The sequence below is a fragment of the Thunnus albacares genome, chromosome 16 (genome assembly GCF_914725855.1).
Source record: "Thunnus albacares chromosome 16, fThuAlb1.1, whole genome shotgun sequence".
Classification (NCBI taxonomy): Eukaryota; Metazoa; Chordata; class Actinopteri; order Scombriformes; family Scombridae; genus Thunnus; species Thunnus albacares.
Window position 1 is genome coordinate 25,622,470 of NC_058121.1, and position 16,378 is coordinate 25,638,847.

Sequence of the window (16,378 nt, forward strand, 5' to 3'; positions counted from 1 at the left end):
TTACAGATTTCTCACAGTTCATTACAATCAACTGATATATTGGTACATTTTTAAAAAGCAGTAGTAAATTGTTAACTGAATCTGCATTTAAATGAAGCCTTAAAGTTACGATTGGAGCTGAAATGATTAGTCTATCGACTTAATCGACAAATATTTTTGATTGATTACTTGTCTTTTTCATATCAAAAATGCCAGAAATTCACTGGTTCCAGCTACTGAAATGTGAACAGTTGCATGTTTCCTTAATTTTACATGCCATCAAACTTAACATCTTTGTTTTGTTTTTTTTTTCACTGTAGGATGACAAAAGAAGACATAAATATGTCAGCTTTGGCTCTGTCATAGATAGTTGTTACATCTTCTTTTTTTCAAATTTTGTGAACTCCACAATTAATTGATGAATTAAGTAAATAATCACCAGATTCATTGATCATGAAAATAATAGAATAATCATCATAATGACTGACCTAATAAAGATATTAATGTGGGTAAAATGATCACTTACAAAAGGGTATTATCAAATTAAGTAACATTTTAATTGGAAATTATAACAATTATTATTATTATTATTATTATTATTATTAGCAGTAATAGTATGTAACAAGCATAGGTGGGTAAGAAGTCCTTTCAGTAACTGCATTAGACTAAAAGTCGCTACTGTTTGTACCAACCGAGCTTCCGTACAGAGGAAGTAGCAGCCTGTTAGCTGTTAGCTTCGGTTGTACAACACAAGGACAGAGGAGCGCTCCTATGAGAGTTCACGTTATTTTGATCAACTTTTACTGTTTGTTTTTGCTTTTTTAAGAGACACCAAGTTATTTTATCTACCGCGAATGTAACGGTAAGTTTATCTTAGAAGAGGAGGACGTTTAGAGGAGGTTAAAGAGACGTTACACCTTAACTTAGTTGTCAGTTTATTCATGAAGGATAAAACTGTTGTAGTGTATAATGTTTAAAGGGACTTTTAGTCAACAGTCACTATTTATCTGCTTATTATTTAACATTACTTAACTCCAGTGGTGGAAGAAGTATTCAGATCCTTTACTTCAGTAAAAGTACCAATACAGCAATGTAAAAATACTCCATTACAAGTAAAAGTCCTGCATGAAAAACCCTACTGCAGTAAAAGTAAAGTACTGTATTATGAGCTTGATGTAGTTAAAGTATTGCTGTAAAAGTAGTGGTTTGGTCCCTTTGACTGATATATTATTATATATGACATCATTAGATTATTAATAGTGAAGCATCAGTGTTAGAGCAGCATGTTACTGTTGTAGCTGCTGGAGGTGGAGCTAGTTGACACTACTTTATATACAGTTAGCTAGTTTAGTCCAGTGGTTCCCAACCTAGGGGTCGGGCCCCTCCAAAGGGTCAGCAGATAAATCTGAGGGGTCGTGAGATGATTAATGGGAGAGCAAAGAAGAAAAAACAAAGTTCTGATACACAAATCTGTTTTCAGTTTTTGGACTTTTTCTCTAATCTTTGATTTTTGCTGAAATATTGGATCATTTGAACATTTATTGAAATGAAAGCATGTGAGAAGTTTAGAGGGAAAAATCACTATTTGGTGGAGCTGTGAACAACTCATAGACATGTGAAATGTGACCCCAACTACACACTGCTTTTTGTAAGACGTCAAAAGCCAAAAAGGTTGGAAACCACTGGTTTCATCTTTAACAATGTGTTGTATTTTAAAAGCTTGTTATATTATCCATTGTGTCAAATCTTCATCTGAAAAGTAACTAAAGCTGTCAAATAAATGTAGTGGAGTAGAAAGTACAATATTTCCTCTGAAATGTAGTGGAGTGGAAGAATAAAGTAGCATCAAGTAAAGTACAAATACCTCAGATTTACCTGTAAATTCATGCTGTTGTGTCAATAACCTGGAAACGATTACTGTTAGTCAGTATTTTGTTGATGGTTGCAGAACAAATAATGATAATAATAATAGTGAACTCTTTTGTTAAAGTTACAAGGTGTTTTACATGGGTTAAATGTAGGGATGCAAGGAATGATTATTTTCTTAATTAATTGATTAGTTGTTTGGACTGTAAAATGTCAGAAAATGGTGAAAAATGTCAATCAGTGTTTCCCAAAGATCAAGATGACGTCCTAGAATATCTTCTTTTGTCCACAACCTGAAGATATTCAGTTTACTGTCACAGAAGACCAAAGAAACCAGAAAATATTCACATTTGAGAAGCTGAAAATAGAGAATTTTTACATTTTTTCTTAAAAAATGACTGAAAACGATTATTCAGTTGTCAAAATAGTTGGCGATTAATTTCCTGTTGATGTACTACTCTATTAAATTGTTGCAAACTCTTCTTGTATCCCATGTTAGTGTGAATAAAGTTGTGTTTGTATGTGTTGATCTCTCATCAGATGCCTCCCAAACCTCTGGAACCGCTGGCCAAGAAACTCATGAAGGGAGTGATCGTTCTGGAGCTGCTGGGTGTCTTCGGGGCCTACGGTCTGTTTCACAAGATGAACAACAGTCAAGGTATCAGTTACATACTGTTAACGAATCATCACTCTGAAGAGCCCTCAGATAGTGACCTTTATTTACCTCAACTCCAGAGAGAACCAGGGTTTTATTTGAAACGGGCCAGCATTCCTAATTCCCCGGTTAATGAAAACAACAATCATGTCACTAATCAGCTGCTTTTCTTTAACAGAAATACTGTTTTTATGAATTAAATCCTTTTTTGGCCATTAGGGGGCAACAGAAACAAGTTGTGAACATTGAAAACAGTTGCTTATTTCCACATCCAGCAGTTACGGAGCAACATTATCATTCATTTGGAGTCGTGTTTCTGTCCACCTGGTGGATGTAAGTCCAATATTCACTCTTTTAGCTCTGTTTCTGCTCTCTACCAGCTCCTGAGGGAAATATCTGGCTCTTTAAGCTGCTGAATGCTTCACTATGTTCACCAGCTAGTCTACAGCTAACTGTGTCCATTTGTCGTTTGGTGCTGAGCAGGTAGTGTACAGTGGCTTTTTACAGCTTTTTCTCTGAAAAAGACGCTATGAGAGTGCTGAGAGTGAACCGAAACAGTAAAATTGCAGCCGGACAGATAAACAAGAAGCTGAAAGTCACTTATAAAGCTCTGTAAAGCCGAGAGGAGCTGCAGAGTCTCTGTAGGTTCATCACTACGAGCCACAACCAACACATTACACACTGACAGCTCAGACATTAATATTATAACAAATATAGGTTATAGCTGCTTTAAAATTATTAGTGAATGAGAACAGTATTGGTGTTTAAAAAGAGAAATGTAAAACAGCTGAGTGGTGAGTATAACATGACTAACATGACTTGTTTTACTGATGGAAACATAATTAACAATGAATTGAATTGTGAACTGTTACATTACTGAGGACGCCCAACGAACCCTGGTTCTGAACTGGTAGCTGTTCTAAATAAATATGAACCTGGAGTCTTTTTAAAGTGTTCTTTTATCAGAACTTTTTGTCGAGCTGACAACTATAGTCAATAAAACCTCAGCAAGAATAAAAAGCCAATAAGAGTAATTTAAGAAAACACCTGTTCAATATGCATACATTTGCAGAAAAGTGTTTTTTTTTTTCCCAAACTGCTTTTCCCGCAGTCTCCTCTTCTCTGCTGGTATGTTTTCAGGCTAATAGTAAGTTGTTATGAGAAAGCTAACTGCATGTAGCCTTATTGTTTGGTTTAATTAGCCACGCATCTTAAAATCTGTCAAATTCCTGTAGACTTACCCCCCCACCCCCCCCCCCAAACCAGCTCCTGCTCTCTTATGGGGGCCCAAGAGTGTCACAGTAAATAAATAAATGACCATGATAGATTAAAAATAAAATTAAAAAATCTAAAATTTGCTAAAAGAGAATTACTAAAAATTAACAGTAATAAATAAATACATTTTTTCTGTATTTCTTCATTTGTTAATATATTTCTTTATTCCTACTTTTTAAATATTAATTAATAATGAATTAATACATTTCCTTTCATGCACATTTATTTATTTCTACATAATAAATACGGAATAAATATGAAAATTATAAAAAATAATTTACACATTTACTAATTTATTCTTTTTTTTTGACAAAATTGAAATGTCTATACGTATTTATCATTTATTTCTTAATTTCCTGTGTCACTTTTTGGCTCCCGTAGTCTTTGGGACTCTGATATTATTTGAACACTAAAAAGTCTTGTTTTATTTCCTGCTCCTGCAGATTTCAGGAGCACCATGAACAGGAGGTTTCCATCGATTCTGGAAGGTAAGATGAAGATATTTATCCTTCATCTTAAATCTCTCCCTTTATGTCTGGATTTACCTGAAAAAAGTTAAGAGGAAAAGGTGTATTTATACACGACAATCCATCTTTTTCTAAGTGACACTGATTTACCTGCAGGTGGCGCTCAAACATTACATTACAACATTTAATTATATTATGTGCATTGTTATGTGCACATATTATATTCATATTATTTTATTAATCTTAAAATCTGCAACAGCTCTACTCTTTCAATCAGTCCATCTTTAAAAAAATTAAGATTTTATAGGTTACATCTAGTGTAGTTAAATCCTATTTATGTTGATAAATGTGACAGGAAATAAATAATTGGCTCAATACATGATGTACCAAATTAACCTGCAACCTCACTTATGTATTAATGGTATCTGAGGGAACATTTTAGTAGTTTACTGCACCTCTAGAGAAATATTGTTATTATATTTATTAATATTAATAATACTGTTATATCATATTTTACACGTAGAACATTTGATCAGTTTGTTATATATGTATTGTTATAGATTAGACTATTCAACAGTATAAGGTGTTAAATTAGCTCCACCTAGAAAGCATTAAATGCTTTAGTGAAGAAAGCTGAAAGTACAGAGACTGACTGACAAACGTTTGTCTGCTCTGAACATGAACTCTGTACTTTGTGGTGTTTCAGGAGGAAAACTGCCTCAAATAAACTCTCATTTTAGTTTCACATTTTCTCCACAAGCTTTGAATGAGATCCTGAGATGAAGACAGAAGAAAATACTTTGCTCACTATTGAAAAAAAACATCTTTATTTATTGATTATGGAAAGTTTCAGATTACATCCAATCAGTAAAGTCTATTTAATGACTCGAGTTCAATGATTTCATGTACACATTCACTTCATCCACACAATCACTTAGTTTAACCCAGAATGTCAGCTATGTACAAGAACATAATAAATGATTATTATCATGATAATTACACTTTGATTGTACATTTCTTTATCAATTTACAAAGTGATGAGAACAAAATATCTATGATGAAGGAAGTTCTGCTGTTTTCTCTGTTTAAGACGCTGAAGTGGAAGAGAAACAACAGCACACAAATACATCAATACAAACATGAAACTAACATTTAGAACAAAGAGAAGTTCACATTTTCATCTGAAGAAACATCAGTGAAGATTAAAAACATCATCATGAGCAGTGATAGCCTCCATGGATAAAAACACACAGGAAAAAGTGAATTTTAAAGGAACTCAAAACATCAACAGAACAAATGAAAAGAACAAAAAAAAGTTGACAATCCCAGTTTGATTGACAGCTGATCTCTGTGCAGTTCAGAAACACCACAGCAACGAGCTCTCACAAACAATGGAGACAAAAACATGAAGAATTACAACAGAATCTGACACATGAAGTCTGAAATGACTTCTGTCTATTTCAGTTTACACAACTCAGCTGTGGATTCATCAAAATGAAGCCGAAGTCCAGCATAGAGAGGCTGAGTGAATGTGGTCTGGACTCTGTGGAGGAGAGTCATGGTTTCAGAGACGCTGTAGAAGGACAGAATACCTGCACTGTGATCCAGGTACACTCCTACTCTGGAGGAACGAGGACCTGAGAAACAAGTTTGGATTTTGTTGAACACAAATGTAAAACTCTTAGCTTTACACTTTAAAGACCAAGATTTGTTATTACGTCCAAATCTACATTCATCAGAGTTTCCTGCTCTGCTGATATTCTTGTATGCGACTGCTACATCAACTCCCCATCTCCCTCTCCTTACTTTTCTCCACTCCACCTCCCAGTAACAACGTCCAGTCAGACTCTCTCTACTCAGGACCTGATAACATTCAGTGAATCTGTCTGGGTGACTAGAATAAGACTGTTGTTGACTCATGGATGTTGCTTTTCTGTTCCCCTCAGATAATAACAGCTGTGTGTTTGCTGTGTTTGGATCCAGTGTGATTTCACATGAATATTTTAAGAACTCAGCTCTGGTCTTGGGTTCTGGTTCTGACAGTAAAACGTCCACTTCAGTCACTGTCAGTGAGATGTTTGTCCATTTCTCCCTCAGGATGTCCTGTAGTTGATCTCTGAGCTCTGACACAGCTGCTGTCACATCCTCAAAGTATCTCAGAGGACGGATATTGATGCTGGATGAGTCTGTAGATGCACTGAGTTGTGACAGTGAGGGGTAGTTGTGTAGAAACTGGTTGTGATCCTCTGTGTGTGAGAGCTGCTTCAGTTCAGCGTCTTTCCTCTTCAGCTCAGTGATCTCCTGCTCCAGCTTCTCCTGAAGCTCTTTGACTCGACTCACTTCAGTTTCCTGCTGGGATCTGATCTGCTGCTTCACATCAGAGCTTCTTTTCTGGATGAGACGGATCAGCTCAGTGAGGATCTTCTCACTGTCCTCCACTGCTTTATCAGCAGAGCGACTGACGGCCTTCACCTCCTGTTGAAGCAGCTTCACATCTTTCTCTCTGTCCTGGATTCTCTGCTGGATGTTTTGTCGACTCACCTCGAGCTCTCTCTGCCTCTCAGTCCTTTCTTCTGCAGCTGAGACTATGTCGTGGCCTTTATGTTCATCCATAGTGCAGAGATAACAGATACTCTGCTGATCAGTACGGCAGAATATCTTCATCACCTCATCATGATGAGAGCAGATGTTCTCCTGGAGCTTCTTGGAGGGGTCGACCAGCTTGTGTTTTTTAAATGTAGTTGATTCAAAGTGAGTCTGGAGGTGTTTCTCACAGTAAGAAGCCAGACACACCAGACAGGACTTGAGGGCTTTCAGCTTCCTCCCAGTGCAGACATCACAGGCCACATCTTCAGGTCCAGCATAGCAGTGATCAGCAGGAGTAGCTTGGAGTCCAGTCTTCTTCAGTTGCTCCACTAAAGCTGCTAACATGGTGCTTTTCACCAGGACAGGCCTCGGTGCAAAGGTCTGTCTGCACTGAGGGCAGCTGTAGATCTTCCTCTGATCCTCTCCATCCCAGTATCCTTTAATACAGCTCATGCAGTAGCTGTGTCCACAGGGAATAGTCACCGGATCCTTCAGTAGATCCAGACAGATCGAACAAGAGAAGGTTTCTCGGTCCAGCTCATCTCCTTTCTGCGCCATTTCAGCTCTCAGCAGCAACGACTGTCTGAGTTTCACTTCCTGAGAAGTGACACAAGTTTCAGCTCTGATCTCAACAACACGTGTTTCCGCGGTAAATGCAGCCTGACAGCTCTTGTACATGTTGGTTACACCCATCTTCAAACTGTAGATGTGAAGGGGAGGGAACAAGGAAATATGAGCAGAGTGGAGCTTGTTGTGTTTGAGAGCAGGAAGAAGAGGGAGGGCTTATCAAGTGCTGATTCATTCCAGGTAGAGGAGCAGTTTTAAAAGTTACTGGATGCTTTTCATTTGGCTAACGTGGCTCCTCGCTTCCCTCACTCACGTCTCAGCTCCTCCCAGCGAGGACGGAGGAATTTCATTCACCAAAAGGGACGTCCTCACTCACTGCGGCCTTATTTTGAGGAGACGACAATGACGCACAACATCTCCACTGTCAAATATGAAGAAGTCAGCTATCAATATGTAGAAATGATTAACAGTTCAAAGAGTTAATTAGCTGTACATGAATTCTAAGTTGAAACTTTAAACTATTCCTTAATAATTTCTACATATTGATAGCTGGAAGGAAAACAGCTGATAACTGCTCCAATGTTTTATCATTTGATTATAGATCTACAGCAGCGTCTGTCTGTCACACAATAAAACACAAATAGACAATTTAAACCTGTTAATTACTGAAAGAACAGAACTGACATAAAGAAGCAATAAAAAGAGTTTGTGTTTATGTAAAAACTAAAAGAATATCAGCCAATACATTATCAGCTTTTTGTTTTTTACTCTCAAAAATCAATATTAGATTCAAACATATTGTGTTGTTTGGATTCAATTTCCAACAGTTAAAACTTGTGCAGTTTTATTTTGGGAACACGACTAACAAATTTGAATCACACTTGACAATTATGATGGAAACTGATGAAAAATATATTAGTGACCTTTCAGCCTTCAGTTAAAACAGCTGCCTGATGTCTGAACCATGTACGTACTTAACCTGACATGATAAAGATTTTTAAAAATCTAAAATAAGCAGAAACAGATTAAGTGTGTTTCATTGGTCAGAACTAATATGGGCGTGTTTATCTGTTATTTATGTACATTTCTACTGTAAACAAACTGAAACAGCATCAGAAAACAACAACTTTAATTTCTGTTGATATATTTACCTTCATAACACAGAAGCAGTATGAATAATATTACAGAGTTAAAGCAGATTCAAGAAAATCTGTTGCTTCTGTGTTCAATTGCAGACAAAAACGTGTTACCATAGCAACATAATGTCCTGTATACCAAAGTCTTTTCAAATTTTACAAAAAACTAAACATGGCTTCTCTTCAGATCATGTCGTCATTTGATCCCGTTAAGTTTTCATCAGCTGACTGGATCTGAAAACCAGTTTCTGCTCTGTTTCCTCCCAGTTTACTACCAGTCCAACGAGTGGGCGGGCGTCTACGGCATCCGAGAGAGAGACCACGAAGCCTGGGCGGCCAAACAGGAGTGAAGGTGTCCGTCAGTTACAGTCCACAACAACACACAGCAGCTACTTCTTCTTCTTCTTGTTCCCGAACATCTTGCTTCCTGTCCTGGCTCGGCCCAACGTCTTCTTGTTGAACATGGTCTTCTTCCTGCGCAGCGTCTTAACGTCGCGGTCTTGGATCCAATCGTCACGCTGAGACTCCCACTTGATCTGCTTCAGGCCTGCGGGGGGACAGGAAGTGTTAGAAAGACAAGGAGAGGACATCTGCATCACGTCCCGCCTCTGGTTTTAGGAATCAGATGGAACATCTTAATGCAAGTCATTTAAATCTGTCTTAATACAATATTTACATGGACGTACATGTTCAAAGAGTCGCTGTTGTCATTCCCTTCTACACTGTAAAAGATGGGGGACAAAATCCACAGTACTTGTTCTAAAGTTCAGCTAAAGTCAGTTCAGGCCTTCAGCTGTCAAAATGAGACAAATCAAGAGCGTATTTTACAAGATCGCTGAGTTTTTGGTTCAAAATACCCTCCGTATTTCACTTGCTGAGATTCAGCAGCACTTAGAGGGGAATTTCGCACTCAAAACACTGTAACTTTGAACCATCCTGACTTGATTTGTCTAAAGCAGCAGTCACACAATGAAGTGACATTCACTCATCAGTACGACAGGTGGGGCCAGAAGCTTGGTGACGTAGTGGCTGGTTGGTGAACTGCCATAGCTGGGCTGTTAGTCGTGCTAATGCTAGTCAGTCCTAAAAGACATTTTGACTTGTCAAAGCATGAAAAGAAAAGGTGTAATTAATATCATTAATGATGGCTGCACTGTATTTAGGTGAGCCAGTTCCAGGACTCTGGTGTTGTGCTCACTGAGACAATTAATGGAATGGAGCCATCGTTAATGTTATTTACACCTGTGCTTTTCCTGCTTTGACAAGTCAAAATGTCTGCCATTGAAAGGGTCCATAGCTCCTGCAGCTTCTCTATACTCTTCTGTTTGCTTCCACCTGCCATTTTGTTCACCATTTGTACAATAAAAAGTTAGTAAAGAGGGAAAATAAAGCTAATAAGCTTGGTAACGGTCGATTTATTCTAAAGATGTATTTGTATTGACTCCCCTCTCATAACTGTCTGCTGCTTTTCGAAACAGTTTTTACTTTGACAGAGAAGTTAAGGAAAAGTGGATGGAGCGTCAAAGCTAATAAGCTCCGTAAGCTTCTTCCATTTTGTTCTCTCAGGCACCTCAAAGGTCAGCACTGCCAAGATGTCTTGCTATTGGTCAAAGTTAATCAAAGTTTCATTTGCGGTTAGACTTCACAGTTTTAAATTGTGATGTGATCAGGCCTTAACTCTGAATGCTTAACCCTCATGTTAGCCTTAGTTGGATTTTGTTCCCGATCTTTTACAAGGAGAGATCTCTTCACAGCCAGTACAGAGAGGAGAAATCACTACAGCAACTAACTACTCTTTATATGTACACATGTGTGCATGTGAGTATTGCATTACAATAGTTCAATATTTTAGGAAACATGCCTATTTGCTTTCTTGACAAATTCTATGAAACTGATATCGGTCTGTATGTTAAATATGAGCTATGGCCTGCCGCAGTAGCTTAGCATAAAAACTGGAAACCACTACGTTGGCTGTTGTATCTTGTTTGTTTAATCCGTACAATAACAGAAATGTAACAATGACAACTTGCAATTTTCTTGTGTGGATCAAACAAGCAAGACACGTCTTAACTCAGGCTAGCTGTTTCCCCCCGTTTCTAGTCATTATGCTAAGCTAAGCTAACCACATCCTGGATCTAGCTTTATATCAGGTACAGACATGAGAGTGGAATCAAACTCTCAACAAGTAAGTATATTTCCCAACATTTCAAACTATTCAAAGACAAATTAGAACAAATCTGAAACTATCCTTGTAGATTTAAGTATGGAAAAAAGAATATGAAATGAGAAGTCATTAACTATAATTGTCAATTGACTTTTTGAATTGCATCACGGTTTAACACAATCTTGTTTGAATTTGAAACTACTGGGTATTACAGCTGGGTACTGTTTGTTTCTACTGCTGATACATCCAGAGTTTGGTACTGACTCCAAAATAATATTTTAAGTACCTCAAAGACTTTTTTATTTGTTAAACAAAAGATGTTTCTGACATAAATGTTGTTTAAACAAAAGCAGATGTACAAGGAATCGATGAAATATTGTATAAAATTGGCAAAAGTTGGATTTAAATCAGAGACTTTCTGACCAGACATTCAGTTTCCAACACTATCCCCAGCTACACAAACCCAATGTTCATTTGATTTCATTAAAATGTTAAGAATCTTCTGTTTTAAGTTTCAGTTTTACACACATGAAGGTTTCCTGATGTCAAGCAAAACAGAAGGCAGTTCATTACACTGAACACCAGTTTGATCATCTTTTGTTTTTGCCTACATTTGTCATATTGTGAAAAATATGAATATTGTGATATTAATTTGATCTCTCAGCCCTAATTTCTTTATGCAGTGAGTGTTTAAAGCTGATTTTGTCTCTGTGGAGAAGTTATGAAATGTTGCTGGTATCCAGCCAACTCCATAAAACCTTTTCCTTTTTTTGGACGTAATTATCAGAGCCGAATGTTGGTTCACATGTACTAGAGACACAACTACAGTAGAATATATAATATGAAATCTAATTTAACCTTCTTATACTCTGTTCATCTACAAGCGGAACATGTAAGTATAACAGGACTTAAAAAGAAAGATGTTGATGTTGATTAATTTCTTGATCAATTGATTAGTTGTTTGGTTTATAAAATGTCAGAAAACAGTAAAAGATGCTGATCACAGTTTCCCAAAGCCCAAGATAACGTCATCAAATTGCTTGTTTTGTCCAAAATCCAAAGATATTCAGTTTACTGTCATGTAAGACTAAGAAAAGCAACAAATCCTCAAATACGACGAGCTGAAAATGACTTAATCCTTACAAGTTTGGTCCTCAAATGTCTTGTTTTGTCACAACCAACAGTCCTCAACACAAAGATATTCAGTTTACTGTCATAGAGGACTAAATAAACCAGAAAATACTCACGTTTGAGAAGCTGGAGTCAGAAAAAGATATTTCTTTAAAAAAAAGAGAGAGAGAGGCTCAAAACAAAGAATCAATTATCAAAATAGTTTTTAATAACTGGTGATTAATTTTCTGTGGATTTCATTGTTACAGCTCTACTGTTACTGTCGCATTTAAATGAGTGATTATTATCAAAAATGTTTGTGTTTATGTAAAAACTAAAAGAATATCAGCCAATATAGTTTCAGCTTTTTATTTTTACTCTCAAAAATCAAAATCAATTTCCATTTGATGCTACTTTATACTTCCACTCCACTACATTTATTTGACAGCTTTAGTTACCTATCAGATCAATATTTTACACATAAAACATTTGATCAGTTTGTTATATATGTATTGTTATAGATTAGACTATTCAACAGTATAAGGTGTTAAATTAGCTCCACCTAGAAAGCATTAAATGCTTTAGTGAAGAAAGCTGAAAGTACAGAGACTGACTGACAAACGTTTGTCTGCTCTGAACATGAACTCTGTACTTTGTGGTGTTTCAGGAGGAAAACTGCCTCAAATAAACTCTCATTTTAGTTTCACATTTTCTCCACAAGCTTTGAATGAGATCCTGAGATGAAGACAGAAGAAAATACTTTGCTCACTGTTGAAAAAAAAACATCTTTATTTATTGATTATGGAAAGTTTCAGATTACATCCAATCAGTAAAGTCTATTTAATGACTCTAGTTCAATGATTTCATGTACACATTCACTTCATCCACACAATCAGTTAGTTTAACCCAGAATGTCAGCTATGTACAAGAACATAATAAATGATTATTATCATGATAATTACACTTTGATTGTACATTTCTTTATCAATTTACAAAGTGATGAGAACAAAATATCTATGATGAAGGAAGTTCTGCTGTTTTCTCTGTTTAAGACGCTGAAGTGGAAGAGAAACAACAGCACACAAATACATCAATACAAACATGAAACTAACATTTAGAACAAAGAGAAGTTCACATTTTCATCTGAAGAAACATCAGTGAAGATTAAAAACATCATCATGAGCAGTGATAGCCTCCATGGATAAAAACACACAGGAAAAAGTGAATTTTAAAGGAACTCAAAACATCAACAGAACAAATGAAAAGAAAAGAAAGAGAGCTGTGTGAGAGCTGCTTCAGTTCAGCGTCTTTCCTCTTCAGCTCAGTGATCTCCTGCTCCAGCTTCTCCTGAAGCTCTTTGACTCGACTCACTTCAGTTTCCTGCTGGGATCTGATCTGCTGCTTCACATCAGAGCTTCTTTTCTGGATGAGACGGATCAGCTCAGTGAAGATCTTCTCACTGTCCTCCACTGCTTTATCAGCAGAGCGATTGACGGCCTTCATCTCCTGTTGAAGCAGCTTCACATCTTTCTCTCTGTCCTGGATTCTCTGCTGGATGTTTTGTCGACTCACCTCGAGCTCTCTCTGCCTCTCAGTCCTTTCTGCTGCAGCTGAGACTGTGTCGTGGCCTTTATGTTCATCCATAGTGCAGAGATAACAGATACTCTGCTGATCAGTACGACAGAATATCTTCATCACCTCATCATGATGAGAGCAGATGTTCTCCTGGAGCTTCTTGGAGGGGTCGACCAGCTTGTGTTTTTTAAATGTAGTTGATTCAAAGTGAGGCTGGAGGTGTTTCTCACAGTAAGAAGCCAGACACACCAGACAGGACTTGAGGGCTTTCAGCTTCCTCCCAGTGCAGACATCACAGGCCACATCTTCAGATCCAGCATAGCAGTGATCAGCAGGAGCAGCTTGGAGTCCAGTCTTCTTCAGCTGCTCCACTAAAGCTGCTAACATGGTGTTTTTCACCAGGACAGGCCTCGGTGCGAAGGTCTGTCTGCACTGAGGGCAGCTGTAGATCTTCCTCTGATCCTCTCCATCCCAGTATCCTTTAATACAGCTCATGCAGTAGCTGTGTCCACAGGGAATAGCCACCGGATCCTTCAGTAGATCCAGACAGATGGAACAAGAGAAGGTTTCTCGGTCCAGCGCATCTCCTTTCTGCGCCATTTCAGCTCTCAGCAGCAACGACTGTCTGAGTTTCACTTCCTGAAAAGTGACACAAGTTTCAGCTCTGATCTCAACAACACGTGTTTCCGCAGTAAATGCAGCCTGACAGCTCTTGTACATGTTGGTTACACCCATCTTCAAACTGTAGATGTGAAGGGGAGGGAACAAGGAAATATGAGCAGAGAGTGGAGCTTGTTGTGTTTGAGAGCAGGAAGAAGAGGGAGGGCTTATCAAGTGCTGATTCATTCCAGGTAGAGAAGCAGTTTTAAAAGTTGCTGGATGCTTTTCATTTGGCTAACGTGGCTCCTCGCTTCCCTCACTCACGTCTCAGCTCCTCCCAGCGAGGACGGAGGAATTTAATTCACCAAAAGGGACGTCCTCACTCACTGCGGCCTTATTTTGAGGAGACAATGACGCACAACATCTACACTGTCAAATATGAAGAAGTCAGCTATCAATATGTAGAAATGATTAAGGAACAGTTCAAAGAGTTAATTAGCTGTACATGAATTTTAAGCTTAAACTTTAAACTTCATAATTTCTACATAGTGATAGCTGGAAGGAAAACAGCTGATAACTGCTCCAATGTTTTATCATTTGATTATAGATCTACAGCAGCGTCTGTCTGTCACACAATAAAACACAAATAGACAATTTAAACCTGTTAATTACTGAAAGAACAGAACTGACATAAAGAAGCAATAAAAAGAGTTTGTGTTTATGTAAAAACTAAAAGAATATCAGCCAATACATTATCAGCTTTTTGTTTTTTACTCTCAAAAATCAATATTAGATTCAAACATATTGTGTTGTTTGGATTCAATTTCCAACAGTTAAAACTTGTGCAGTTTTATTTTGGGAACACGACTAACAAATTTGAATCATACTTGACAATTATGATGGAAACTGATGAAAAATATATTAGTGACCTTTCAGCCTTCAGTTAAAACAGCTGCCTGATGTCTGAACCATGTACATACTTAACCTGACGTGATAAAGATTTTTAAAAATCTAAAATAAGCAGAAACAGATTAAGTGTGTTTCATTGGTCAGAACTAATATGGGCGTGTTTATCTGTTATTTATGTACATTTCTACTGTAAACGAACTGAAACAGCATCAGAAAACAACAACTTTAATTTCTGTTGATATATTTACCTTCATAACACAGAAGCAGTATGAATAATATTACAGAGTTAAAGCAGATTCAAGAAAATCTATTGCTTCTGTGTTCAATTGCAGACAAAAACGTGTTACCATAGCAACATAATGTCCTGTATACCAAAGTCTTTTCAAATTTTACAAAAAAAACCTAAACATGGCTTCTCTTCAGATCATGTCGTCATTTGATCCCATTAAGTTTTCATCAGCTGACTGGATCTGAAAACCAGTTTCTGCTCTGTTTCCTCCCAGTTTACTACCAGTCCAACGAGTGGGCGGGCGTCTACGGCATCCAAGAGAGAGACCACGAAGCCTGGGCGGCCAAACAGGAGTGAAAGTGTCCGTCAGTTACAGTCCACAACAACACACAGCAGCTACTTCTTCTTCTTCTTGTTCCCGAACATCTTGCTTCCTGTCCTGGCTCGGCCCAACATCTTCTTCTTGTTGAACATGGTCTTCTTCCTGCGCAGCGTCTTAACGTCGCGGTCTTGGATCCAGTCGTCACGCTGAGACTCCCACTTGATCTGCTTCAGGCCTGCGGGGAGACAGGAAGTGTTAGAAAGACAAGGAGAGGACGTCTGCATCACATCATCAGGAGTCGTTCAGGTGTCTCTTACCTGCTTTGTCTCTGTTGTTCATGGCGTTCAGTCCGATGTTGTCAAACTTAGAGCCGGCGTTCTCATCCAGCAGGGAACCAAACTGAAAAACACCAAACAATTTTTAACTGAAACAGGAAGTTTTCAATCCAACACACTGTGTTTTATGTTATATGGTGAAAACCTTTTATCTCCAACATAACTTTTCCAAATTTTTCTGGAAGAACACAAAATGAGCCTCGTTTAGGCTAAACGTCAGTGAATTTTGGTATCAGAAGGTTTTATGAGTTTACAAGGTTGAAAAACTGTATCAACCCAACTAGAGCTGAAACAGTTAGTTGATTAATCAATTAATCTGCAACTGTTGACAATCAATTAATCATTTGATTTACTTTTGCAAGAAATTCACTGGTTATAGCTTCTCAAATATAAATATTTGCAACTTTTTTGTGTATATGATGTAAAATGAATAACATCAGGTTAAAAAAAGGTTAAAAAGAAACATCAGTGAAGGTTAAAACATCATCATGAGCAGTGATAGCCTCCATGGATAAAAACACACAGGAAAAAGTGAATTTCAAAGGAACTCAAAACATCAACAGAACAAATGAAAAGAAAAAAAAAGTTGACAATCCCAGTTTG

The 16,378-nt window shown here is 37.5% G+C and overlaps 3 protein-coding genes across 3 annotated transcripts; 1 reads left to right on the top strand and 2 right to left on the bottom strand.

The window, feature by feature from the left end:
• The first annotated feature begins 678 nt into the window (after positions 1–678).
• Positions 679–11,436, top strand: LOC122999951 (protein CEBPZOS-like). The gene is made up of 4 exons (XM_044377329.1): positions 679–841; positions 2,386–2,503; positions 4,219–4,263; positions 8,799–11,436. Exons 2-4 carry the CDS (start codon positions 2,386–2,388, stop codon positions 8,879–8,881), a joined length of 246 nt encoding a protein of 81 aa, XP_044233264.1. The 5' UTR covers positions 679–841; the 3' UTR covers positions 8,882–11,436.
• LOC122999948 (tripartite motif-containing protein 16-like) lies at positions 5,615–7,953 on the bottom strand. Its single transcript, XM_044377325.1, has one exon. The coding sequence runs from the start codon at positions 7,519–7,521 to the stop codon at positions 5,698–5,700; it is 1,824 nt and encodes a 607-aa protein (XP_044233260.1). The 5' UTR covers positions 7,522–7,953; the 3' UTR covers positions 5,615–5,697.
• LOC122965661 (E3 ubiquitin/ISG15 ligase TRIM25-like) lies at positions 8,921–14,165 on the bottom strand. Its single transcript, XM_044329816.1, has 2 exons — positions 13,276–14,165; positions 8,921–9,139 (listed from the first exon to the last, which is right to left on the bottom strand). Exons 1-2 carry the CDS (start codon positions 14,113–14,115, stop codon positions 8,921–8,923), a joined length of 1,059 nt encoding a protein of 352 aa, XP_044185751.1. The 5' UTR covers positions 14,116–14,165.
• Between the last annotated feature and the right edge of the window lie 2,213 nt (positions 14,166–16,378).